This window comes from Eulemur rufifrons, chromosome 23 (genome assembly GCF_041146395.1).
Source record: "Eulemur rufifrons isolate Redbay chromosome 23, OSU_ERuf_1, whole genome shotgun sequence".
Lineage (NCBI taxonomy): Eukaryota > Metazoa > Chordata > Mammalia > Primates > Lemuridae > Eulemur > Eulemur rufifrons.
Window position 1 is genome coordinate 21,370,596 of NC_091005.1, and position 24,947 is coordinate 21,395,542.

At 50.9% G+C, this 24,947-nt stretch overlaps 1 protein-coding gene across 1 annotated transcript in view; it reads right to left on the reverse strand.

Moving 5' to 3' along the window:
• Positions 1–1,403: 1,403 nt before the first annotated feature.
• Positions 1,404–24,947, reverse strand: part of LOC138373823 (polycystin-1-like protein 2) — a 79,349-nt gene continuing 55,805 nt past the window's right edge. Inside the window, exons 31-43 of the mRNA XM_069456420.1 lie at positions 22,053–22,281; positions 20,865–21,069; positions 19,504–19,600; positions 16,600–16,737; positions 15,087–15,272; positions 14,020–14,347; positions 12,166–12,299; positions 10,476–10,603; positions 7,588–7,748; positions 5,906–6,116; positions 5,075–5,176; positions 4,717–4,848; positions 1,404–1,565 (exon numbers count right to left, since the gene is read on the reverse strand). Coding sequence (XP_069312521.1) covers positions 1,404–1,565; positions 4,717–4,848; positions 5,075–5,176; positions 5,906–6,116; positions 7,588–7,748; positions 10,476–10,603; positions 12,166–12,299; positions 14,020–14,347; positions 15,087–15,272; positions 16,600–16,737; positions 19,504–19,600; positions 20,865–21,069; positions 22,053–22,281 — 2,213 coding nt within the window. The remainder of the gene's footprint in view (positions 1,566–4,716; positions 4,849–5,074; positions 5,177–5,905; positions 6,117–7,587; positions 7,749–10,475; positions 10,604–12,165; positions 12,300–14,019; positions 14,348–15,086; positions 15,273–16,599; positions 16,738–19,503; positions 19,601–20,864; positions 21,070–22,052; positions 22,282–24,947) is intronic.

The window sequence follows — 24,947 nt, forward strand, 5'->3', positions numbered from 1 at the left end:
AGGGGCCATGTCGGGGAGGGGCAGGTGGCTACCTGAACAAGGTCGGGTTTCTCATAGCAAAGAAGAAAGCATAGAATGGATTAGGGGCTGGGAACCTATAGTATCTGCTACAGTGGGCACGTGAGGAGGAGGAACAAGACAGGGTGAGCTGGAAAAGATGCTGGAAGCTTGTCCCCTGTACACTCATCTGCACTGACACTTGGAAGCCCTTTATTATCTAGACTTTTGGTTCTCAGAATTTAGAGCGTGGTTATCAAGTCTAACTGCACCTGGAATCACCTGAGGAGCTTAAACAACACCTAGGGCCCAAGCCCAGCGATTCTGATGTATTGGGATGAAGTCTGGTGACTCTGGCATGCAGCCAAGGTTAAAAACCAAAGTATCATCTAAGGAACTCTAGCCCTGAGTGGGGTGCTCCAGTACCTGATACCTTGGTCAGAGGAGTTTGGGAATCATTACACGCTTCATGTCTCATGCTCAGGGATACTCTGTAGCACACACCACACACTGAGCATGTTAAAAACTCTGGCAATTTCATGCTAAAGAACTTACGTAAGCAACCCTTATGGCCCAGTATTCCCTACCTTCATTTGATTCAGAAACTTTTTTGGGAGGAGGACACCTTTAGGGGATTGAATTGTGCCCCGTAAAGAGATATGTCAAAGTCCCAAGCCCCAGTACTTCAGAATGTGACCATATTGGGAAATAGAGTTCTTGCAGATGTAATCAGTTAAGATGAGGCCATACTGGAGTAGGCTGGGCCCTAGTCCAATAGGACTGTTGTCCTGATAAGAAGAGAAGAGACAGGGAGGAGAAGGACACGTGACAAGATGGGACTGATGCTTCTGCAAGCCGAGGAACACCGAGGCTTGCTGGCAGTCGCCCAGAGCTGAAGAAGCAAGGAGGATCCCTCCTTCGAGCCCTCGGAGGGCGCCTGGCCCTGCTAACATTGCGATTTCAGACTTCCAGGCTCCAGAACCGGGAGAGAATAAACTTCTCTTGTTTTAAGCCACCCAGTTCTTGATACTTTGTTCCAGGGAAGCTAATACACCATCCACTAGCATCTCTCAGACACGGTTCGAGAAGCCCTGAATTAGAATAATTTAAAAGCAACCCCTGACCAACCAAAAAGATGAAATAATTAGTCTGTAGAGATTTTTTTTCCCAAGCTCCGTACAATATTTGTTTTATTTCTAGGAGGAAAGACATTTGAACAAACAGACTTTCACAGTAGTGGTGATTCAATGTATGTCCGTATTATTCTAATTGTTTTACTGGCTGGGCTTGGTACCTCTTCTGCAGACACAAGACACGAAACCTGGAGAGACTATAGAATCACTGGTGAGCACAGGCAGGAGGCTGTGGCCTTCCCCACCTGCAGATGGTGGCGGTGGACGGACAGCTTAGACTTTAGGCAAAGCTCGTGGGGGTTGAGGGGGCTGAGCCTGGGACAGCGACTCGAGCTGCTCACTTCTGCTGTGAGGATCTTCTCTTTTGTGTTTAATGCCCAGGAAACTGAGTATTTTCATCAGCAGCAAGTCTGCAATCTCTGCTTCTTCCGACAGCTGCAAGAAAGAAAGAATCAATTGATGTATGTAGAACCCTCCTTTCTGGGGGCTTTTCTAAGGGGAAACTATGGTTTTTTTGTTCAGTTTGGTCCCAGCCTAAGGGCACTCCACTGTTCAGACTTGTTTTGGGTTGGGATGGCCCCCTAGGAACCCCAAGGGTGTGTGCTTCCTCCTTTAACCTCAGTGGGCTCCCTGCTCCTCTCTGCAGAGGATGCCTGGGTTTTCAGAGCAACGCTTACATTCTCAGAGCCTTGGCTGGGCTACTGAATCTGAATTTAGACAGCACTGATAGCATGGGGACCCACTTCTCAGATGACTGCCACCTGTTTCCCTCTAGGGCAGAGTGCTGCTAGTGGCTTTCTTTTGTTCCTTCTTGTTATTTCTTCTGCTTTCCCAGTTTGCCTCCTGGCCTAGCCCCTGGGGAATTTAAAATTAAATAGATGTTTCTCTCTAGCTTTTCCACGTTTCGCAACCATAGATAGATAGACAGATTTAAAGCAAAGAATAAAAAATTTCTAGGAAACAGGAATGGCTGACTGCACATAAAGGCTGTAGGTAACAAAATGTCACATTCAGTAAACTGGTCAGAAAATGTGCTCTACCATCCCCAGCAGAGGCTGTTAAGAATTTATATACAGACCAGGTGCGGCGGTGGCTCACACCTGTAATCCTAGCACTCTGAGAGACCAAGGGGGGAGGATCATTTGAGCTCAGGAGTTCGAGACTAGCCTGAGCAAGAGCAAGACCCTGTCTCTACTAAAAATAGAAGGAAATTAGCTAGACAACTAAAAATATATAGAAAAAATTAGCTGGGCATGGTGACGCATGCCTGTAGTCCCAGCTACTCGGGAGGCTGAGGCAGGAGGATTGCTTAAGCCCAGGAGTTTGAGGTTGCTGTGAGCTAGGCTGATGCTACAGCACTCTAGCCTGGGCAACAGAGTGAGACTCTGCCTCAAAAAAAAAAAAAAAAAAAGGAACCCACTCTGCAAAAGTAATTTCCACTAAAGGTGTCCATCTAATTGCCTGTGACCCCACCTCCAAATTAAGGTACAGCTTGAGTATGGATATCAGACCTAGCAGTGCTCTCTGCTTGCCTGCTAAAATGACAATGTTTCCCAAACACTACAGAATCGTTTTCGACATGTCAGAACTTTGTAGGGCAAGTGCACCGTGGTATAATATGAAATGTATTTGGTCTTTGTCCCTGGTTCTTTAGAATTTCCTCAGTGTCAGGAGTGTCTTTTACTGTTCAGAATGAGCTGTTTTTTGATCCCACCAGATGTTATGCGAATGAGGTGACTTAGGGTGGGTCCCCTAGTTGGCCTCAGGGTGGGGCTAGTCACCAAAAGATCCTCAGATACTCAAGTCCCTGATATACAGTGGTGTTGTATTTGCATATAATCTAAACCATCCTCTTGTTTATTTATTTATTTATTTATTTTTGTTATTTTTAGAGACACAGTCTCTCTCTGTCGCCTATGCTGGAAGTAACAGTGCTGCAATCATAGCTCACTGTAATCTCAACCTCCTGGCCTCAAGTGAACCTCCTGCCCTAGCCTCCCAAGTAGCTGGGACTACAGGCATGTGCCACCATGCCCAGCTAATTTTTAAAAATTTTTGTAAAGATGGGGGTCTCACTATGTTGTCCAGGCTAGTCTTGAACTCCTGGCCTCGAGCCTCATGTTGGCACACAGCAACTCAAAAATTTTTGTATTTTATAGCATTTTGGATTTCTGATTTTCAAATTAGGGAATACCCAACCTGTATAAGACACCCAGCTGGTGTCCGCTGGAGAACCACTTGGTGTGTAGGGAAAAATCCCCAGAAATCTGGTCACAGAAGTGTTTTGTGCTGAATGAAAGTATAGTGGGAAAAAAACCCCAATTTTCATTCTCCTTTTCGGGCACAGATCCAGGACACACACATTGCATGTGTGCCAGTGACCATCGGCAACAGACAGAGAGGGGACGAGGTAAGGGGCTGTCATTCTTGTCATCCTGTGGTCAGTAATTTCCTGGCTTCCAAAAAAGTACCTCTCTCTTAAAAATGATCCTTTAACATGGTGAAGTACATCACCTTTATGTAATGTTTTGCAATTTTGAAAAACACCACCCCCAAATCACTGCTCTTGGACAGAAATGAACAAATCAAAGGACAGTGTTAGGAGAGTTTCTTTGTTAGATGTGTAGATTTCAGGAATCTTCCAGCTGGGGAGATAAGGGTGAGCTGAGGAGTAGGTCACCCTTAACACAACCACACCTCCGGCAGGGCAGGAAAAAAGTACATCGCAGTGGAACAGACCCAGGTTCAGATCCCACCTTCCCTACCTTCTAGCTCTGTGGCCCTAGGTCCATGATTTCAACTCTCTGAGCCTCAGTTTCCTTCTCTGTAAGACATGGATAATTATATCTATTTCACTGAACTGTTTTGGGAATCAGATACAATATGTGTGAAGCCTTTAGCACAACTCCCATTGTGAAGACAGCCTTCTGTAAGTGGCATCCATGGTTGCTATTAATTCACAGTCCAGGCCGGGCGAGGTGGCTCACGCCTGTAATCCTAGCACTCTGGGAGGCTGAGGCGGGAGGATCGTTTGAGCTCAGTCAAGTCTGCATTTCCTCCTTCCTGCAGGGAGCGTGGTGGGGTATACAGTCTTCCGTGGGTGGAAGGTTGACTGCGGGTGCCCAGCTTGCTGCTGTCTGAGCCCCAGCGACAAGGGTTGAGGTTTCAGAGCATAGTGCCTTAGGGCCTCTTGACCTAGGCTGTACATTGAAATCACCTGGGGAGATTCCAAAACTACAATGCCTGGATCATTCCACCAGAGACTCTGTTTGTATTGGCCTCGGGTGAGGCAGCAGTGGTTTCCAAAAGGCCCCCGGGGATTCCAGTGTGCAGCCAGGGCTGAGAACCACTGGGGTAAGGAACAGAGTCCCACACCGTGAATCAGTCTCTGGTCCCAGCTCTCCCGCTCACTTGCTTGTGATCTTGGGGGAAGTCATTTCCTGCTCCAGTGCCTCAGTTTCCCCTCCTGTGAAATGAGGGCTTTGAGCTACAGTGGTCTGTCAAGTCCCTCTAAAGTCTGAGGCCGCTCCGGCCTCTTCCTCGTTCAAGGTCAATGGCTCAGGAAGAATAGCCCCGAGGGACTCACCTGAGGGCAGTTTTGCTCCTCGCTGAAGGCCACCAGAATAACAGAGATAAAGAGATTCAGCACCACAAACGTCATGAAAACGATGCAGGACCCAATGAGGAAGGAGCCGAGCACTGGGCTGTAGTCCAGGACCTGCCAGGAGGAAAGCTAGGGCCATCCGGTGTCCTGTGTCCTGGAGGCCACCTCCCCCACTGGTCCTCAGTCCACGGAGCCTGGAGTGGGAAGGGCCCGGGGGCTGAGGTATGGGCACCTGTGGGCAGGGTCCCAGAGCTCTGTGGGCTCTAGGTTGGCCTGGAGGAGGGGGAACAGGCCCCGGGCCCCAGGGATGGCACGGGGGTCCATGTCCCCACCCTGTTACCTCCTCGTAGTTGAAGATTCCTAGCTGAAGGCTGATCAGCGTTTCTGCTGCATCAAAGAGGGTTTTGTAGGAACGGAGCTTCCAACCAAATATTAAGTTTGACTGTCATGGAAAGAGTCCTCATGAAAAGGGAAAGAAGCCATGAAGCCCCCCAAAGCCTGTCGTTCGACAGTAGAGTCAGTGGTCTGTGTCAGCCACCCCTTTGGCCTGGCCTGACAAAACCATCCGTACCTACGGGGGCACGCGAGTGGGTGTGTGTACACAGCCGGTTTTGCATGGGATGCATGTGCTTCTCTCTGTGGGCATGTGTGTGCAAGGACACATGTGTGTGCTGATGTATGAGTGTGCGTGTGTACTTCTCTGGGCATCGGCGCCTGCATATGTGCACTTGTGTGTGTGTGTATGTGTGTGTTGTGCTCTGGAAGTGCCTGCCCGGATGACCTCGTCGGGGACCTTTGCGACATGCCCAGCCTGTCTTGTGCTGCAGCTGCCACACGAGAGAGTGCTCGGGCAGCCACCTGCTAAGCCACTGCTGCATTCCCCAGATGGCTCCCCAAAGACTCAGTCATGAAACTGGACTTTCAGAGGCCTCTTTGCTCTGTGGGAGTTGGGCTGGATGGACAATGGGGTTCCCCTACCACAACACCCCTCCCCCGAGACTTTCTCAGGGCTGTGGTGTCAGAAGGAGCCCCAGCACCGCCTGGCTCTGAATTGGTGACTTCTGGTCCCAGAGGATGCTGCAATGTCCCTGCAGCCCCTGCACCACCCCTACCAAGTAGCCTTGGCTTCCATGGAGACCAGCCCTGAGGTTTTCCCAAAGGAGCCACTCACTGCAATGGAGTATGCCAGGAGCATGGTGAGGATGACAATGATAAAGCCTGAAATGTCACCCCAGGCGCGGCGTAGGGCTGATGTGATCATGTTCATTTTGGGATTCAACCTGAGCAGATGCCAGAGCTTCACCGTGGACAGGAGTACCAGGAAGGCAATGATGTAGCCAAGGGCAGCGTCCGCTGCTGCTGTCTCACTGAAACTGATTCCCCTGTGGGACAAGATGGGACGGCTGGGTCTCAGAGACTGTGAGCAGTTCAGCCAGACCTCAGCGGGATGCAAGAGTAGACGTATCACCATCTCAGGGTGGAGGATGAGACTCACCGTGGCCTCAGAGGCCATCATGTCCAGAAATAGGTCTGGGAGACATAGCGTCCCAGTTCCCCCAGCCAGGTGGTGATGACGGTGATGGCGATGATAGTGATGGTGATGATGTTGGTGGTAGTGATGATGGTGAGGATGATGGGGATGAAAGTGATAATGATGTTTATGTTGATGTTGATGGTGATCATGATGGTGATGGTAATGAAGATGACAATGTGGTCACAGGGACTCAGTGGCTAGTTCATGGGGCCATTAACTAGCAGTCTTTTTTTATTTTTTAAATTTTATTTTATTTTATTTAACTTTTGAGACAGAGTCTCGCTCTGTTGCCCAGGCTAGAGTGCCGTGGTGTCACCTTAGCTCACAGCAACCTCAAACTCCTGGGCTCAAGCGATCCTCCTGCCTCAGCCTCCCAAGTAGCTGGGACTACAGGTGTGCACCACCACTCCTGGCTATTTTTTTTTTCTGTTTTTAGTTGCTCAGGTAATTTCTTTCTATTTTTAGTAGAGATGGGGTCTCTCTCTTGCTCAGGCTGGTCTCAAACTTCTGACCTCGAGCAATCCTCCTGCCTCGGCCTCCCAGAATGCTAGGATTACAAGTGTGAGCCACCAAGGCCGTCCTCTACGAAAATTTTAAAAATTAGCCAGGCATGGTGGCACACACCTATAGTCCTAACTACGCAGGAGGCCGAGGCGGAAGGATCACTTGAGCCCAGGAGTTTGGGTTGCTGAGAGCTATGACGTGGCACTGCAGGCAGCCTGGGCAAGAGAGCGACACTGTCTCTCTGAAAAAGAAAGAAAGAAAGAAACATAATGATTCCAAGTAAGGTAGAGGATCCTGGAGCCATACAAGCTAGGTTTGAATTTCTTCTCTGCCGCATTTTAGCTTTGTGGTCTCGGGAATATCGCATTACCTCTCTGAGCCTCAGTTTCTTTGTTACATGGGGCAATGATAACCTCTATCTCTGTCAGTTCTTAGGGGATTCACTGAGTGAACAAAACCTGCCTGGCACATAGTGGACCCTAGGTAAATGGGAGCAGAGGTGACTTTACTGGTCATGAACACTCGCAAAGGCCCTCTCCAAAGGGCTTCAAGGGACCTAGGCAGGATGCCACACGGTCCTGCATTTTGGTAAGATTTGCAGAAGTCAGATGTTACATTAAAAGAGTCCTCTCCAATTGTACACACTTCAGGCCCCAATCCCGAATCGAGGTGGCAGCCACAGTGATTTCCACTAGGAGCTCTCCTTGAGCCACTGAGGGTCCCGACATTCCAAAGCCTGGCTCTGTAGCCTGGGCCTCAAAGCTGGAGGAAGGTGGCCAGGGAAGGGAGCTGGGGCCGGGGAGATAGCCACTTACTCCTCCCGGTGGGTCCGGCAGCGCTGGATGTCACGCTCAGCCAAGATGGCCCTCTTCACAAACACCGCCAGGGCGCTCCAGCTGGCCAGGATGATGGCCAGTTCCAGAAGATTCCATTTGCTGCGGAAGTAGCCCCACTTCTGCCTCCTCATGAGCTTGCCCTGAAAAAGGAGCCCAAGGATGTAGTGACATCTGTCCTCTCCCCTGCAGCTGCTCCCTCACCGCCCAGTAGGACCCTCTGGCAGGGCGTCAGGGACCCTGAGGGGCTCCCCAAGCCCTGGCCCCACAGGCACAGGTAGCGTGCCCGGGAGCCTGTCCCCAGCCTTGTGCACAGACCCATCTGCACCCATCACTAAACCCGGCTGCGGGACTTGTAAGAGTAAATACGATTACCTACTTATCTCTGGTGCAAAAAGGCGGGGGGGAAGGGAGAGACTCCCCCCAACCCCTCCTTTTTCATTGAGCATTTACTTTGGAAAATATGCCATTGTCAATTCTTTCTCTGCCCCTTTGAGATGCAGGTAAATCTTCTTAAAAGCTAAACAAGCGCTCTTGCCAGTTTTACAGCACAGGAGCGTCTTTCTCGAGGACCTGGGGGCCATCTCTTGGCAACGTAATTGTCAAGGATGAGAGCGCCCCATCTCCCAGTTTCCCCAGGAGGATAGGAGCCTACCTTTGGGCAGGCACCTGGCTTTAAGTTGCAAGACTACCTCCTGTCGTAACGATAGAAGTTTATTTTTCCTTTTGATGAAGGCAATTAACAAACACAGGTGGCCACCCAATTACCAGGTGAATTTAGGATGGACTAAGATGACAGATGGTGCAGCCACGTCTTCTTACCTGAGGATTCCTTATCATTTAGCCTGAGAACATGCACGTAACGTGTTGTGTCCTCCTGGCTATATTAAAGGGTGAGACTTCTTCCTGTCTTTGCAATCTCTTTATCCGATTGCCTGTGATGCACATCACACTCTGCTGTGATGCTTATTCAATGATGGAAGTTGTTTTCTTTTCTTTCTTTTTTTTTTTTTTTTTTTGAGACAGAGTCTCACTCTGTTTCCCGGGCTAGAGTGCCGTGGCGTCAGCGTAGCTCACAGCAACCTCAAACTCCCGGGCTCAAGCGATCCTCCTGCCTCAGCCTCCCGAGTAGCTGGGACTACAGGCATGCGCCACCATGCCCGGCTAATTTTTTCTATATATATTTTAGTTGGCCAGATAATTTCTTTCTATTTTTAGTAGAGATGGGTCTCACTCTTGCTCAGGCTCGTCTCGAACTCCTGACCTCGAGCGATCCTCCCTCCTCGGCCTCCCAGAGTGTTGGGATTATAGGCGTGAGTCACCAGGCCCGGCTGAAAGTTGTTTTCTTGAGGAGGAATGGGCGTTATTGTTTAAGGGGTGTGGTTTCAGTTTTGCAAGGCGAAAAGAATGCATCCATCTGGAGATGGATGGTGGTGACTGTCATTTAATGATGTGAATGTGCTTACTGCCACTGAACTGCGCACATAAAATAGTTAAAATGGTCAATTTTATGTGATATATATTTACTACAATCAAAAAAATAATTTTTAAAAATGAGGTTATTTTCTTTTCTTTTCTACTCTTTGGAGAGGTTTTCTGTATTGGCAGGAGAGTTTGTTTTTAATTCTATTTCCCCAACAGGTGTCACAGGTCAAAAAGGATTATCCCGTGCATGTTCCCAGCCTCCCTGCCTCCCTTCTTTTCCACTCAAGAGAATCTCTCCTTGCTTATTCCATTCCTCTCGTCCTACCCTCTCTTAAGGAAGAAGGACTTGTGTTTGCTGAGAGGCTAAGTTCGCCTCCATAACAAAGGGATGGAGAGAGGGGAAGATTTTTTAAACTGCTCGAGTAGTATTGTGAGACAGATTTGTGGGGTTTGGAGACTGACTTTGCAAAGCAGCTGCAGGCGGAGTGTGGAGGTGGGTGGTGCATTGGTTTCCTCCGAGGTTCTTAGAGAAACGCAGACTTCCGTTGCTCTTGGATAGCTGTTGGCGGTGAGGCTTGCATCGGCAGGGCCCATAGCCCATGTGCGAGCCTGCTTTGTGAACCTGATGGTGTCGCCCAAGCCTGGAGTGTGAAGGTCAGGGGTCAGGCTCTCGGGGTTCAAATTCTGACCTTGGATCAATTACTTAATGTCCGTGGACTTTCGTTTCCTACACTGCAAATTGGAGCCAAAAGGACCTTTCTCCTGTTGTTGTTAGAGAGAAGCCACGCAGTCAGCACTCAGAAATATCGTCCTTGCTTTACAGAGGTTGCTGGAGTGAGGGGTGGAGGGCCAAGGTGCCCCTTTAAGGCATCTGGTTTGCATTTTTGGTGGCAGGTGGCAGGGGGCATATACCGAGCTTCACTTGTGTTCCCAATATCTTCCAGCCTTCAGTATTACCAGCACCTGCACCCACGTGGTGTGACGTGGCCATAAAGGTGGCAAAGGGAATGTTGCCTAATTCCCGGGGATCATGGGCAAGAACAAAAGATGCTAAGAGCTCCCACAATCTCAGTCCAGAGGGCCCCCAGCTATGGGGACAGCCACCCCTCCCTCTTCCATCCCCCTACTCTGGCTTTTCGGAAGGTCTAGGTTCAGCACAAACAGGGCCAATGACCCTCCCCATCCCACCCAGGAAGGACCACCCTCTGAGTCCTCAGCCCCTGAGAAGTGCCCGCCTTGGGTCCTTCCCGTGCCTGAGGCTGCAGACAGCAGCCTGGATTAACCCTGGAGACCAGCAAGGACCAAAGGTTGCCAGGGCAAACGCCTAAGGCAAAGCCTTTTCCCTCCCTTCCCCGGCCTCATCCCATGGAACAGGAAAGGGGTGAGAGAGGCCAGGCACACCCCCACCTGCAGCCCTGCCCGTGGAGCCACAGCACACCTCTTACCTGCACCGCCATGTAGTAGAGAAGGAAGAGGAAGTAAACAAGCTCTGCCGCCACCACGAAGGGGTGCCAGCCGTTGGTGAAGGGGTACAGGCGGAGGGTCTGCAGGGCCGCGTGTGCAAAGAAGGTGCCTGGGAAGCAAAGTGCGTTCTGCTCATCCCCGGCCACCTGCCTGCTCGGAGCAGTGGCTTCTGCCTAGAGGCCATCAGGTGGGACGTCTCACGCTCAGGCCCTTCTGAGGGCTGGCGGGGCAGAGGAGAAGGTGACAGTCCTTCAGACCCAAAGACCTGAAGGACTAAATGTAGATATACGGTGGATCCCAAAGACAGTGGATACACCAGAAGGGACAGAGGACAGTGCAGTGGAAGATCCACCCCTACTCTCGGCATTGGGTGTCACCGTTTGGGCACATAGTCACCTCCAGCCAAAGCACCCACTTAATGACAAATCACTCCAAGTTGGCTCATTTAAAGCCGTTTCTTCTAAAGACACTTCCCTGAAGATCAGTTCATAATGGCCAATATGCCTAAAAAGTCAACCTTCTTTTGAATCATTTTCATCCATTCAAGTGTCTTTTTCTTATTTTTTTGCTTTGTTTTTGTCATTTTTGTTTCATAATGATTTTTTGGTAATGATGTTTTAAACCAATTTGACCAGCAAGGCTACCGCCTAGCCTATGAAGACCAAGCCAGCCCCAAGGATGACAACAAGGAGATGGAAATAATCTGAGTCCTTGTGGCCACGTCAGTGATTGGCTGAATCAACCAGACCCGAAAAGCCCACCTCATACTCGAAATACATAACTCAATCAGGCGTGGTTTTGGGCGAGTTGTTTAAGAGTCTAAGTTATTGAAAGCCAAAAAGGTGGCTGACGCCACAGCACTCACCTGGGCAACAGAGTGAGACTCTGTCTCAAAAAAAAAAAAAAAAAAGTACAAACATGTATCAGTTTTGTAATTAAAAATGTAATTTAACGTTTTTTTAAAGTTATGGTTTTTAATGGAGAGGAGGTTGGGTTTAGGCAAATTGATCATGAGCTGAAGAGGGTTTAGGTTGACATTTTCCAGTAGATTGTGATTAGCATTTTAAAAGGGGAGAGGAGGAGGGAGAAGGGAGGAGGAGAAAGAAATAGAACAGAACACAAAATATGAGTTCATCACATGCAATTAAGGTAAATGTTATTTGTGAACCTTTGTCCCAGTTGTGTGTGTGTGTGTGTGTGTGTGTCTGTGTGTTGGATTATGATATAAAATGTACTTTGCACTGTGGATTGATGTACCAGTTGGAAGATATTATTTGAGGTGATGTTATGTGTTACCGGGTTACCCTCTCTCTCCCCAGCCCTCCCTGCCAACTCCCTGACCCCACCCCAGTAGAGTGGGAAGCTCAGGAATAGGCCATGGATAAGCTGCTTTCAGACCCCAGGTGGGCTGTTTTAGGAAAATTTGGGAGACAAGGCCAGACAGAAGTGGGGAATTAGGCTGGAGAAGCCCTCATGTGTTGCCTTTGGGGGCCCAGGGATCCAAGGCTGCGGGGAGAACCAAGACCTGCCCCCAAATTTCCCAGACAACAATCTGCCCCGGAGCTCTGGCCCTGGGGTGGCCGGGCTCCGCTGGGTCAGGAGCCCTCGCCCAGGGGAAGGGGTGTCCGTCTTCCGGGACGCTGCAGGGGGGTCCCAGGCAAGGCTGCCCACCCAGCGCACTTGTCTCCAGCGTCAGCGTGACGATGCAGAACAGGTTGACGTTGGCATTGTAGACAGTGAACTCCACAAACACGGCTCTGGTCAGGGTGTCCAGCCAGGTGTTGTCAAAGAGATACCGGAGAACTCTGTTGGGAAGAAGGGCATTTGGGGCATCTCCACCCTACAGAGACTCCCTGTCCCCTCAGCCCCTTGATGAGGCTGGGGCTTCCTATCTAAACTTCTCTCTCTGCCTCCATTCTGCTCCCTGGGCTACTGGGCCACTGGGGCTGCCACTGGGAATGGTCACAGTGGTGAGGTTGCAGCCCGTGGTGAGGTTCTCAAAGTGTGGTCCCCAGACCAGCAGTATTGGCATCATCTGGGAAATGCAGATTCTCAGGCCCATCCCAGACCTCTGAGTCCAAAGCTCTGGGATGGAGCCCGGGATGGGAGCTTTGATGAGCCCCCAAGCACTTGTGATGCTTTTTAAAGTTCGAGAGCCCTGGTGTTAGAAGAAGCACGTGAAACATCAGGGGCATAGGCAGGCAGGCAGCAGCTGCGGCATGGAGGTCCCCCCTGGGCAGGCAGCCCCTGTGACACCAGTTCCTGGGGCTCTGTCAGCCTGGTGTGGCGGGAAGAGCACATGCCCTGAGGTGGTGGAGGCACCTGGGTTCAAATCCCGGATGCTCCTGGGCAAGCTAATAACTTGTGTAGGCCTCGGATTCTTCACCTATGAAGGTGCTAACACCAGTGCTTCGGGATCACTGTGAGGAGAGGAAATCGGATAGTTGGTGTGCATGTGTGTTGTTGGAGGGGGGATTATTATTCCAGTAACGTTGTGCCCCCAGTGGGTCTGCATCCTGCTTGATACACAGAAACAGAGAGAGAGGGTATCTTCAGAAGCAGCAGGAAAAACACCTCTTATCCTGAATTAGACTTACTCCTGGCCTGTCCTTAACCCCTGGGGAGACCCATTACTTGTGTCTGTAGGCAGGATACAGGCTCAGCTGTCACAAACAACCCGAGTGCTACAAGCATACAGTGGAGGAAACTGACGTTCACACAGGTCCACTAGTTTTCCTGGGCTACACAGCTAGAAGGAGCAGTGCCAGGGTTCCAAATGCAGGGCTCTGTGCCTCTAGGGCATGTTGAGAGAGTCAGTCTGCACGGGCCCTGAGCATCAATGCACGTTCTTACTGGGCATCCCAGGAATGCACCACCCTGGCTGGGCTTTTCCCAGGCCATTTCTCGGGGCTGTGTTTGCAGGAGCAACCTTGGGGGATGAGGAGATGTCTTCCTTTGAACAAAGAGCAGGCTTGGTTTGCTGGTATAAAAGCAGTGAATGCCCCAAGCTCAGTGTTTTGGCACATGCAAGCATGGCCCTTTGCAGCGACTCCCTCAAACCAATGTGATGTTCTGTTGCTGCTTTTGCTACAACAAAATCCTTTGTCTCTGACCCAGGAGTCTTGCATTTTCTGCCAGCATCCATGAAATAGTAACAGACTACCTTGTTGGCTTACAAGTAGGGTCAAACCTCACACTTTGCATAATTCTCGACAGAGCATTAACCACTTTGTTCTTGTGTAATGGTGCCCACATTGTGTGGTAGTGAGCTCCCCATCTCTGGACTGGCTCTAGCAGAGACAACCAGGCTGAGAATGCTGGAGATGGACTTCCCTTCCCACTCTGAGATGGGATAGTTTCCAGGGGCCTGAAAATATGACCTGAATGATTCTGAATCCCCCAGCCCCTCCTACAAGGACATGAATGAACTTGGCTTAGCCTTGTTTTGAAGGCTGCATCCCCCAGTGAGACGTGGACTCTAGCAAAAGGCTTCACTCAGCTGCAGAGGAATCAAGTCAGCCTTACCTTAATGCACTTTGGCGATCAGTCCCCAAGGGGACCACATAGCCTCCTCCCCGGTACACAGTGAGTTTGCCCCAGATGGGGTACCCTCGGCGTTGGCTCTGGCTCTGGTATTGCCAAGCCTGGAGAAAGCCATTGCTGCTATTGAGGGCAGAGGCATTCCAGCCTTCCCCATAGTCTGCCAGGTCTTCAACATCCAGGGAATATGGCGCACGGCATCCGTCAAGAGAAGCCTGCAACTGCCGGGCAAGAGGGCAAGAGCTTTGCCGGACCCTCACTTGGCGAATCTGGGCGCTGCCAACCAGCTTGGAGTTCCCGTCGGTGACAAAGCCTAAAGATGAAAACCAGGGGGGTAAATCTAGCACGTCCCATCAGCTCTACTTCTTCCACGTTTCGTGCTCCATCCCCTTCTCTCCCTCAGCACTGTCCCTTGTCCCTACACAGCCCCTTCAGGTCTCCCTGGCATCCTAACTTGGCCACACTCTGCTGCAACTTCCCCGATCTTCCAGAACAATCCTTCTTACGCCGCATGAGATCTATGCTAATCGCTCATGTGGAAACCTTCAATGGCGCCTCCTTTCCTTGAAGATAAAACAGGCACTTCTGAGGTCCCTCATGATCTGGCCCCTGTTTATCTCCCCTGCTTTGCTTCTCACTGCTCCTTAGCTTAAATCCTACATGGCAGCCACACTCAGCTGCCTGCAGTGCAGGGAACGTGCCATGGTGTCAGGCTGGGCTTTCCTCAGTTGCTCCTTCTGCCCGGAAAATTGTTTTTGCCTGGCTGATCCACGCTCAGTTATCTCTCATTAGAATGTTCTCCACTCTGCATGGGCGGGGAGAGAGGGAGGGGAGGGGAAGGGAGGGGAGGGGGGGAGGGGACCTCCCTATGTGTGCACAGCCTTCTGAGGGTCTCTCCTTCGAAGCGTGGGGTCCTGCAGTGGTTGGTTTTCTTATGAGGCTGAGGTTGACATCAACCGCATAATGTTGCCTTGATGTTGCCCCACACCTGTCCCTCGACAGGAGCATGCGCGAGGAGACCGGCACACGGTCCCAGGGCCAGGGGACTGTACCTGGGAGAGGACCGTACAGGTTGCTCACGAGGGTGGTGTTGGCCCATTCAAAGAACTCTTGGAAGCTCAGCACGGCTGAAAAGCCTCTGGTGAAGCTGCGCTCGAGGTGCCTGTTGAAGTGGTAGGTGCTGGGGTCCCTCTGCCCGTAGGCCACCAGCAGCAGCATCCACAGGAAGCCCAGGTACGCTGGGGAGGCAGGCACAGCCCCCGTCAGGCAGGGCCCCCGACTTCCACCCAGTCCGGGGCAGGAAATGCAACGGCGCCCGGGCTCAGGACAGTCGAGGCCTCGTAGACCAGCCCCTGGCCCCTCTGGTGACAGTGGAACCAATGCTAATGGAGGTGGCCGAGAGGCATAAAGTCACAGACCACGGGGCCTCCTGCTTGGGTGCAAATCCAGGCTCTGCCCCTTCCTATCCACATGCCCTTCACAAGTGCCTCCAACCCTCCGAGCCTCACTCTCCTCACCTGTGAAATGGCCGCAGTAACTCTATGACATGGGCTTGTGACGAAGGGATTAGTTAACATCCCCTTTATAAGCACTTAAAACAGTGCCTGCACAGCGTGTGTGCCATGTAAGTTTCTTAAATAGAATTTTTAAAAAGTGGGACATTTGCCATGTTACATTGCTGAGGATGCCGTAGTGAAGCAGACATGTTTCCTGCCCCTGGGGTGCTCACCTGTCCGGCTGGACACAGGCGAGTGGGGCGTGAGGGCCTATCAGGTGCAGGGATTTAGGTCAGGGGCTGGACATCACAAGCCACATGGGGGACACAGGTTCCTGCTGAACCAGAACCTCTGGGCTCAGGGCCTGGGAATCTGCATTCCAAGACCCCCCCCCCCCCCCCCAGAGGCCTTGGGTGGATGCCAAGGAGCAGGACAACTTACTTGGGGGTGTGCACTACACGATCTCCCGCAGTCCCCATTGTCCCCCCTGGCACCCACCTGTCACACACCTTGTACTGGTTCCCTTCCCTCCCCACTGCACGTTCCCCTCCCCCCAGCACATCCCAGGATCACCTCCCAGATCAGCTGCCTGCACCCAGATTTGCTTCTGAGAGACCCAGACTCAGACGCACACTTTAGTTTGCAAATTTCTAGGCAGAGGGCCAGGGGAAGCCTCTCTGAAGACACGGTGTTTGGGCCGAGATTTAAAAAATCAGAGGAATTAGCCAGAAGAGGAGGTGGGGAGAGGGGTGAGCACACCCAGAAGGTGAAACGTTATATCCCGAGCAGAGGCCTGGGGTCAGGAGTGGCCTGGGGCAGGAGCGTGCCTGGGTCTCCGGTGCGGCAGAGGCCAGTGTGACTGCGCTCAGGGCGCAGGAGCCCAGAGAGGGCACTTGAGGTGGCTGGAGCCACAGTGGGGAGTTTGGACTCTGTCCTTAAGGACCATGAGGGGCCACTGGAGGATTGTACGTGTAGGGGAGAAGCTGGGGTGTGTCGACAGTGAAGGAAACTGAGGCCCAGAGCGGCGCGGGGGCTTGTGGGAGGTTGCGCCGTGCGCGTGTCTGCATACCCAGGATCTCTCTGACCAGGGCAAATGCCTTCTGTTCCTTGAGGCGGGTGGTTTTCATCTTCTCGATGGCGGCGGCCAGAGGCGGCTGGTAGACGTCCCTGCTGCTGTTTCTTCGTGCGCGGAACACGGTGTAGGGGTCTGTGGAAGCGAGGACACCAGGACAGTCCCCCAGGGGCGCAGGGGAACCAGGCTCCACCTCTGTCCCCAGGTGCAACGGGCTCCCCCTTCCTCTTCCTTGGGGGTCATTTCCCACCTCTACCCTCCTCGTCTCTGCGGTGCCATCCCAGGGCGCGGAGTCCCGTGCTGTCCCCACTGCGGGCTCTCCCATACCGAGCCACAAGCGCCCTTTCCTCCTCTAAATCTCACTGGCCCCTGGACATCCTCCCTGACACTTGCAAAACTTTGATGGATTCAAGGACGAGGGTGACGAATGTCTCAAAGTCCTGTCGTATTTATTTCCAAGTATCTTCCTTTCCTATCCACTTTATCAAGTTATCCTTTTCATAAAACTCATCCATTGGAAGTCTACAGTGCAAAGATTTCAGTAAAGCGATATCACTACCATCCAGTCTTAGGACATTTTCAACAGCCCAGAGGGTTCCCTTGTGCCCTGGTGAAGTCAGTGTCCCCTCCCCGTCCCCTGCCCCCAGCCCGCACAGCTTCCTTCTGCCCCTGCACCTCATAGATTTGCTATCAGGGGAATCACACAGCAGGTAGTGTCTCGTAGGTGGCTCCTCTCAGCACAGTGCTCTGGGGTTTGTCCGTGTCGTTGCGTGTCTTCGTGGTTAGTTCCTACATATTGCTGAGGAGTGTCGTGGGGTGGATATACTACGTCTCGTTTATCCATTCACCAGTGGACAGGTGTTTTTGGATGGCTTTAGTTTTGTCCATTGTGACTTTTGCTGCTGTGAATATTTACGTACAGGCATTCGTGTGGATATGTATTTTCATTTTTCTTGGGTGCTTTCCTAGGAGTTGCCAAATATCTTTTGGCTATTACAGAGGAAGCTGCTATGAACGTTCGTGTACAAGTTCCTACATGAAAATAAGTTTTTATTTCTCTGGGATAAATGCTCAAGAGTGCGATGTGTGGGTCTTCGGGTGAGTCCATTTGTCATTTTGAAAGGAACTAACTACCCAACAACTTTTCAGAGTGGCTGTACCGCTTACATTCCCGCCAGCAACATGAATGCTCCAATTTCTCCATGTCCCTGCCCCCGCTCGTGTTACCACTGTTTTTCTCCTTATCCTTTCTGACACGTGAGTGTTGACCTAGCTGTCTTTGGGATCCATGCCCTTCTGTCCATGCTCCCCTGCCCCCACACCAGCATTTGTCGCCTCCTGCCTGGACCATTGCAATAGCTTCCCTACCGGCCTCTCCATTGCCATTTTTGACCCAGAACCTCTGGTCTCCAAGATCCACCACAGTAACCTTTCTAAAATCACAAAACAGATCATGCCACTCTCCTACTTAAAGCCCTCTAAAATTCCAGCATTGCCCCAGCTCCTCCACTGCCCTGCTTGGTCTGTTTCCCACCTACCTCTTCACCTTCACCTTGAACCATTCTCCCCCCATCCAATTCACCGTGCTCCAGCCACACTGTCAATAATTGCTGTCAAATGACAAGTTCCCACCCCAGGGCCTTTGCACATGTCTCCTTCCCTTCCTCCTTCCCCTCATTTAGGAGACAGCTTAGGTTCCGCCTCTGCAGGGTCCTGCACTCTCTTGTTCTTCCCCAACCTTGGTCATCATAATTCACACTTCTTTGTCTACTTGTGTATTTATTTGCTTAATGTCACCTCCCCAAATGGGCTGTTCCATCCAGTCAGTGCTGTGTTGCCTGGGCCTGGGGGTGTGAACAGGGATTGACTTCAAATGGCTAAGAGAAAACCTCTTAGTGGGATGGTGAAGCTATCCTAAATCTGAATTGTGGTGATGGTCACATAACCTATAAATTTACTAAAATCTACAAATTGTGCACTTACAATGGGGTGAATTTTATGTAAATTACATTCCCAAGCCATCACACTGCCTGGCACCCAGCCCTGAAAAATTGCCAAAGGAATGATTGAATGAATATTTAATTGGTCAGGAGGCTGGCATCTCTTTAGAGAAACATTACTCTTCTGTCTTGAGAAGACGTTAATGGACCTCTTGGGTCTGCAAATCCAAAACCCTCTCCTAGAATGGAAGAACACAGGCCTAGGAGGGGGTAACTCCACTGCACAACAATGTATGTGCATGCGCTTTTTGTTTCTTCCTGTTTTATTTTCCCTGAAAGTCAAGACCTCTGCATCTTCCATTATCAGACTATTGATTCTGTTTTGTTTGCTTGTTTGTTTTTATAATTCTCTTACCGTCAGCACCCTTGGAAGTTTGGGTTGGAAAATGAGAAGTCAGGTTGGGAAGAAGGGGATTGACTGGGACTGACAGCAGGACTGCGTTCCAATAAAACTTCATTTACAAAAACAGGCCGTGGGTGAGATTTGGCCCACTGGCTGTAGTTTGCAGACCTTTGTCCTAGCAGTCTAGTTTACAGCCACCTATTGCAGCCCATCTGCAAACTGAGTCTTTTTTCGATTTTCATTCTAAAGCCCAGGGCCCTGAGTCCCGGAGAAGAGAGCTGCTGCGTGAAATTCCACGGAGAAGACAGGACTGCCCAGGTGGACAGCTCGGCCCAAAGATACTTCTGGCTGAAGGGTCGTGCGCGGGTGTCAGGGGGCAAGGCTGGGAAGGGAGGGGACAAGGCTGCTCCGGAGACAATGACGGAGTCTTTTTTTTTTTTTTTTGGCTGGTTTGGGGTAAAAGGCTGATGGGGAGTGAAGGTCTGGGGATCCAGCCTCAGGCCAAGACCCCCCCCACCCCCCAGCCCCCAAGTCTGCCCGCCAGGTGAGGCACAGTACCTGGGCCCGACAGACGTCCTGGCAGGGGGGCCACGGTCTCCTCCTCCTCGTCCACTTTCCTCAAGACCATCGCAAAGAAAGCAGCGAATCCCAGCACCTGAAAAAGACCCAGGGGGACCCCAGGCCCACCCTGGTGACTCTCACCGCCTGGTCCAAGGGTGGTGGTTGCAAAGCGTGAGCGCCAACACCCTTGCACGCTGCGCTGGGCCACCACGCAGACAGAGGGGCCACTGAGTCCTTGAAGTCCCCGAGCCTCCCCAGCTGCCGCTCACCTGACCGAGGTCCCCCAACTCTCAGCAGGGAGCATCTGCCCCTTGGGCCCCAGCCCCATCCCCCCGCTTTCCTTCTGCTTCTGTATTAATAATTGTTAAAAAGCACAGGTGGGTCCTGTGGTTTGGCCGATGAGGGAGAGGCTCACCCACGCCCCTGTTCTTAATATGCTCCCAGCCTGGCTTTGTCGGGAGGCGTCAGGAGTTTTTTGGGTCTCATGATAAAGGCTGTTCAGGGCAGAATGGGGGACCTGGGGTCCCCCAGAAAGGGAATGTGGTGACATCTCATAAGCATAAAGATTTATTTATTTATTTATTTAGAGTCAGAGTCTTGTGTCACCCGGGCTGGAGTGCAGTGGTGTCATCATAGCTCACTGCAGCCTTGAATTCCTGGGCTCAAGTGATCCTCCTGCCTCAGCTTCCCAAAGTGCTAGGATTATGGGCATGAGCCACCACGCCTAGCATGACCATAACTTCTTTTTTTTTTTTTTTTTTTTTTTTGAGACAGAGTCTCGCTCTGTCACCCTGGCTGGAGTGCCGGGGCGTCAGCCTAGCTGACAGCAACCTCAAACTCCTGGGCTCAAGTGATCCTTCTGCCTCAGCCTCCCGAGTAGCTGGGACTACAGGCATGCGCCACCATGCCCGGCTAATTTTTTTTTCTATATATATTTTTAGTTGTCCAGATAATTTCTTTCTATTTTTTAGTAGAGATGGGGTCTCGCTCTTGCTCAGGCTGGTCTCAAACTCCTGACCTCGAGCAATCCTCCCGCCTCGGCCTCCCAGAGTGCTAGGATTACAGGCGTGAGCCACCGCACCCAGCCGACCATAACTTCTTAACCTCAAGTTTTCTCACCTATAAAATGGAGGTGAGAATCCTAAGCGTGATGGTGACTGTGAAATGCCAGTATCCCCGTAAAACATGAAGCTTGGGTTATTAGAGCAACTGGCTTCATTCTACTTCCTGTCCCAGGGGCTGCACAGAGGTGGTGCTTCAGTATGTTTGTTGAATGAATAAGTGAATGAATGGCCAAAGCCCAAGGACAAGACTGTTAGCGGGAAGGGAAGGGCAGCCACGTCAGGTGGGGTTCTGACCTTTAGGGGCTGGGTGACGAACACGCTCTCCACGAAGGAGACAGCCATGGAGAGGAGCCACCTGAGGGAGCTGGCCCGCCCATAGTGCAGGCCGTAGAGCATGGTGAAGAAGGCCGACACGCCACTGGTGGCTGCCACCAGGAGCCAGCCCACCAGGACGCACCACCAGGGCAGGCCACCAGGGGGCCTGCTCACCCGCGGGGAACTGCAAAGAAAGCAGACAGACATAGTCAGCGTGGTCCCAGCAGGCTCGAGGTCAGATCCCACTCTGTCCCCACCAGCTGCTTGATCTTGGCCAATCTCCTGGGCCTCCCAGACCCTCTGTTTTCTCCTCTGTAATCTGCACCTACCTCGAAGGGCAATTCTATATTCTACTGAATGCAAAAGCAGTCATATTTGTTCCGTGCTTGCTAGGGGACTGTCCTTGTGCTAACTGCTTTACACAGACTGGCTCTGTTATTCCTCATGGCAAGCCTAGAAGGCTGGCACTGTATCATTTTTACAAGGTTTTTACTATGAAAATTTCTCATCATACAAAAATTAGTAAACACAACAAACTCCCAGGAGTTCATCTACCAATTTCAACAACCATCATCACCTTGTCGTACTTTCACGCTGATTTCACCTGCCCTCAACCTCTGGGTTATTTTTTGGGGGGGAGGGGCTGAAATACTTAAAAATAAATTCCAGACATAATGCAAAATCATTCCTAATTACTTCATCACAGAAACGGTCATTTTCTTATTAAATTACAATCCTGTTGTCACATAACATGAACAGTAATCCTTTAATGTCATCTCATAACCTGTCTGTATTCAAATTTAGCTGGTTATTTAAAAATTATAGTTTAAGTTTGAATCAGGTGATAGGCATTATTATTCCCATTTTGCAGATGAGGAAATTGAGGCTCAGAGAAGTTTAGGGACTGGTCCCAGGGTGCACAGCTAGGACACAGCCCACATGAAAATGGTTATGAACTAGAATGTGCTGAACGAAGGGCTACAAGCGCCTTCCAGCAAATACCCCTGTTCACACCTGGTCTCCCTGAATGTTCGCAGGAATCCTGCACCATTTCTGCCTGGGGAGGTCTGGGTGGACGTCCCTCGAAGGTTGTTCAGGATGCGCTTTCTGGCAGGCCCCAGGCTGGGGAGGGCAGCTGCCCACTCAGCACCCAGCGCAGAGGATTACCTGGTGTGCGCTGGGGCCAGGCTGCCCGGCTGTCCCCCGAGGCAGCCCTTCAGGGCCTGCAGCTGCCTGAGGGCCCGGGCGTGGCTGTGGTGCTGGGGGAAGCCTCGGGGTCCCACCAGCCGCAGCTCTTGCTCCACGTGCTCCAGCTGAAGGTAGAGGCACTGCCTGTAGACACTGTCCTTCCAAGGGCCACTGGGGGCCACCTGGGGCTTGGGGCGCTGCATTTTCTCTGGGAGACAAGGGGGAGAATGATCAGCTTGTGCTGAATCACAGAGCAAACCAGCTGCAATGAAAACGACAGTAATAGTAGCAGCTTTCAGGTATCCAACACTAGCAACATGGCAAGCGTCACAAGGACAGTTAGGATATGAGTGTTTCTCTTGCAGACTTTTATCAGGGACATGCTCGAAATTTCCTGCCATGTCGAGAGTGGAGAGGAGAATGGCACACCCGGTGTCCTGCTGCAACAGTTACCAACATTTGGCCAATCTTGTCTCATCTCTTTTTTGACCCTGGAATATTTTAAAGCAAATGTTAGACATAATATTATCTCATCTGCAAATACTTTAATATGGTAAGATTTGAATGGAAACCCTGTTTTGCCTAGTGCCAAAGATAACGTAAGCCTTAATCTTGGGTGTTTAACTTTTTCTTAAATTATGAAAGATTTCAAACATATGAAAGTGCAGAAAATGATGAGATGAAGCCTCACAGCCCCAAATGATCAACTTGTGGCCAACTGCCTCACCTGCGTCTCACGTACTCTCTCCAGGTGGATCATTTTGAAGTGAATTCCACAGCTCATATCATCTCACTAAATGATTTAGTGGAAAAGATAACCATGATGGCATTATCAATTTTTTTTTTTTTTTTGAAACAGGGTCTTGCTGTGTCACCCAGGTTGGAGTGCAGTGGCATCATCACAGCTCACTACAGCCTCAAACTCCTGGGCTCCTCAGCCTCCCGAGCAGCTGGGACTACAGGTTCTCACCACTGCATCCGGCTAATTTTTCTATTTTTTGTAGAGCCTGGGTCTCGCTCTTGGTCACGCTGGTCTCAAACTCCCAAGCTCAAGCAATCCTCCCACCTCAGCCTCCCAAATGCTAGAGATATAGACATGAGTCACCGTGCCCAGCCTAAAAAAAATTTTTTAAAACATCTTTTTTATTCAGCTGGCGGTCAGGATGAAAGACAAAATAAAAATTAAAAAACAAACAAAAACCCATCTTTTTTTGTTTTAAATTACAGAGGTAACACATTCATTGTAAGAAAAAAAAACCCAAAACACATTAGAACATTTCCATCATGCCCTGTGCCTTTTAAGAGAAACTTGGCCTCCGTAGGTGGAACCAGGCCTCGGTCCGGGGGCCCTCAGCTGGGAGGGTGGCGTCCAGGGACATGTTCTCCTGCGGTAGCAGGGCCTGACACTCGACCAGCATTTATCTTCCCGAGAGGTGTGTAAAACTGTATATAAAACATGGCAAGATGGAGCCCCCTTCGCCTAGTCACCAGTGAGGGGCGAATAAGGAAATATGTGCACTTAAGGAGGGCTGTGGCCGTGTGTTTGCATCTCCAAACCTGACTCTGACCAGGTCAGGTGTTGGATAAATGCCCACAGCAAGGTCAACCCCACCCCCCTCTGACTAGAAGCCGCCTCCTGCTCCCTCCTGACCTGCGCCTCCCTTAGGGAAGCCTCAGCTGCAGATTCCAGCATCAACACCCCGTGTTTTGCAAGGCTTCTGCTCACATTTCCAGAAGATACCATCACTGCCAATCATAACACACTTCCTGAACACCTGCTTTGTGTCAGGCTGGGGACTAAGCATATTACATATCTTATGATCTGACTCAGTCCTCACAACAAGCCAAGGAGCTAGGCGGATCGATACCCCTATTTTATAGGGGAGGAAACGAAGTCTCAGAGAGGTTGAGCAACTTGTCTGAAGTTGCACAGTTGCTATTGCAGCTGGGAGATCCCAAAGATCTGGCCAACTCCAGAGCTCTTGTACTGAAGGTCTACAGCCCATGCCACTGTGTGCAGCTGTGAATGCCAAGGCCCCCAGACTCAGGCCAAATGCGAGCAGAGTCCTGCAGGGACGACCTTCACGGGCAGCCCATGCTCAGCGTCTGTGCAAATAAATCCCTCAGAGCGGCTGGAGCACAGGGGTCAGGTGAAGTGGATCGAGAGAGACAAGACCACGGGGCCAGCACAGGTGCGGCCTTGAGGGCTTGAGTGCTGCAGGAAGGGCTGGGACTTTATCTTGAGGGCAGCTACTCTCAAAATTCAATGTACATAAAAATCACCAAAGTGGCTGGTTAAAAATGCAGAGACCTGGCCTCACGCCAGGAAATTTAATTCACTCTATCAGGGTGGGGCCAAGAGTTACGAATTCAAATCTCCCATTCTGTAGACCACACTTCAGTGTTCTAAGCCAGGTTTGGACAGTGACCAGCCTCGTGTGTTAAAAATGGTAGCGTTCTAAACCCACACCACTAGCCACGAGGCCACAGAACATTTCCATCGCTGCAGGAAGTTCTACGGGACAGCGCTGCCCTCAGTGGGAATCTTCTAAATGGGCCCGGGAAGGGGCAAGAGGGGAGGCAGGACACTAGTTCAAACCAGAATGATGTGCCTTATATAGAGAACTCCATAAAAATGAAACAGTGTTACTGAATTCTAGCTGGATACTGTTGCATAAGGCTCTGATTCTGAGACCTGCTATCTCCGCCAAACAGAGAGATTAAGGAGTGATAGGCAGGTGTTAACGACTCAGAAGCGCCAAACTGAGACTTCCCCCTTGACTTCTCCCCTTCGTTAAGAGCATTGAAAGAGAACAGAGAAACGAATAACTTTTCTTTTTTTCTTTTTTTCTTTTTCCGTTTCTACCCACAGTT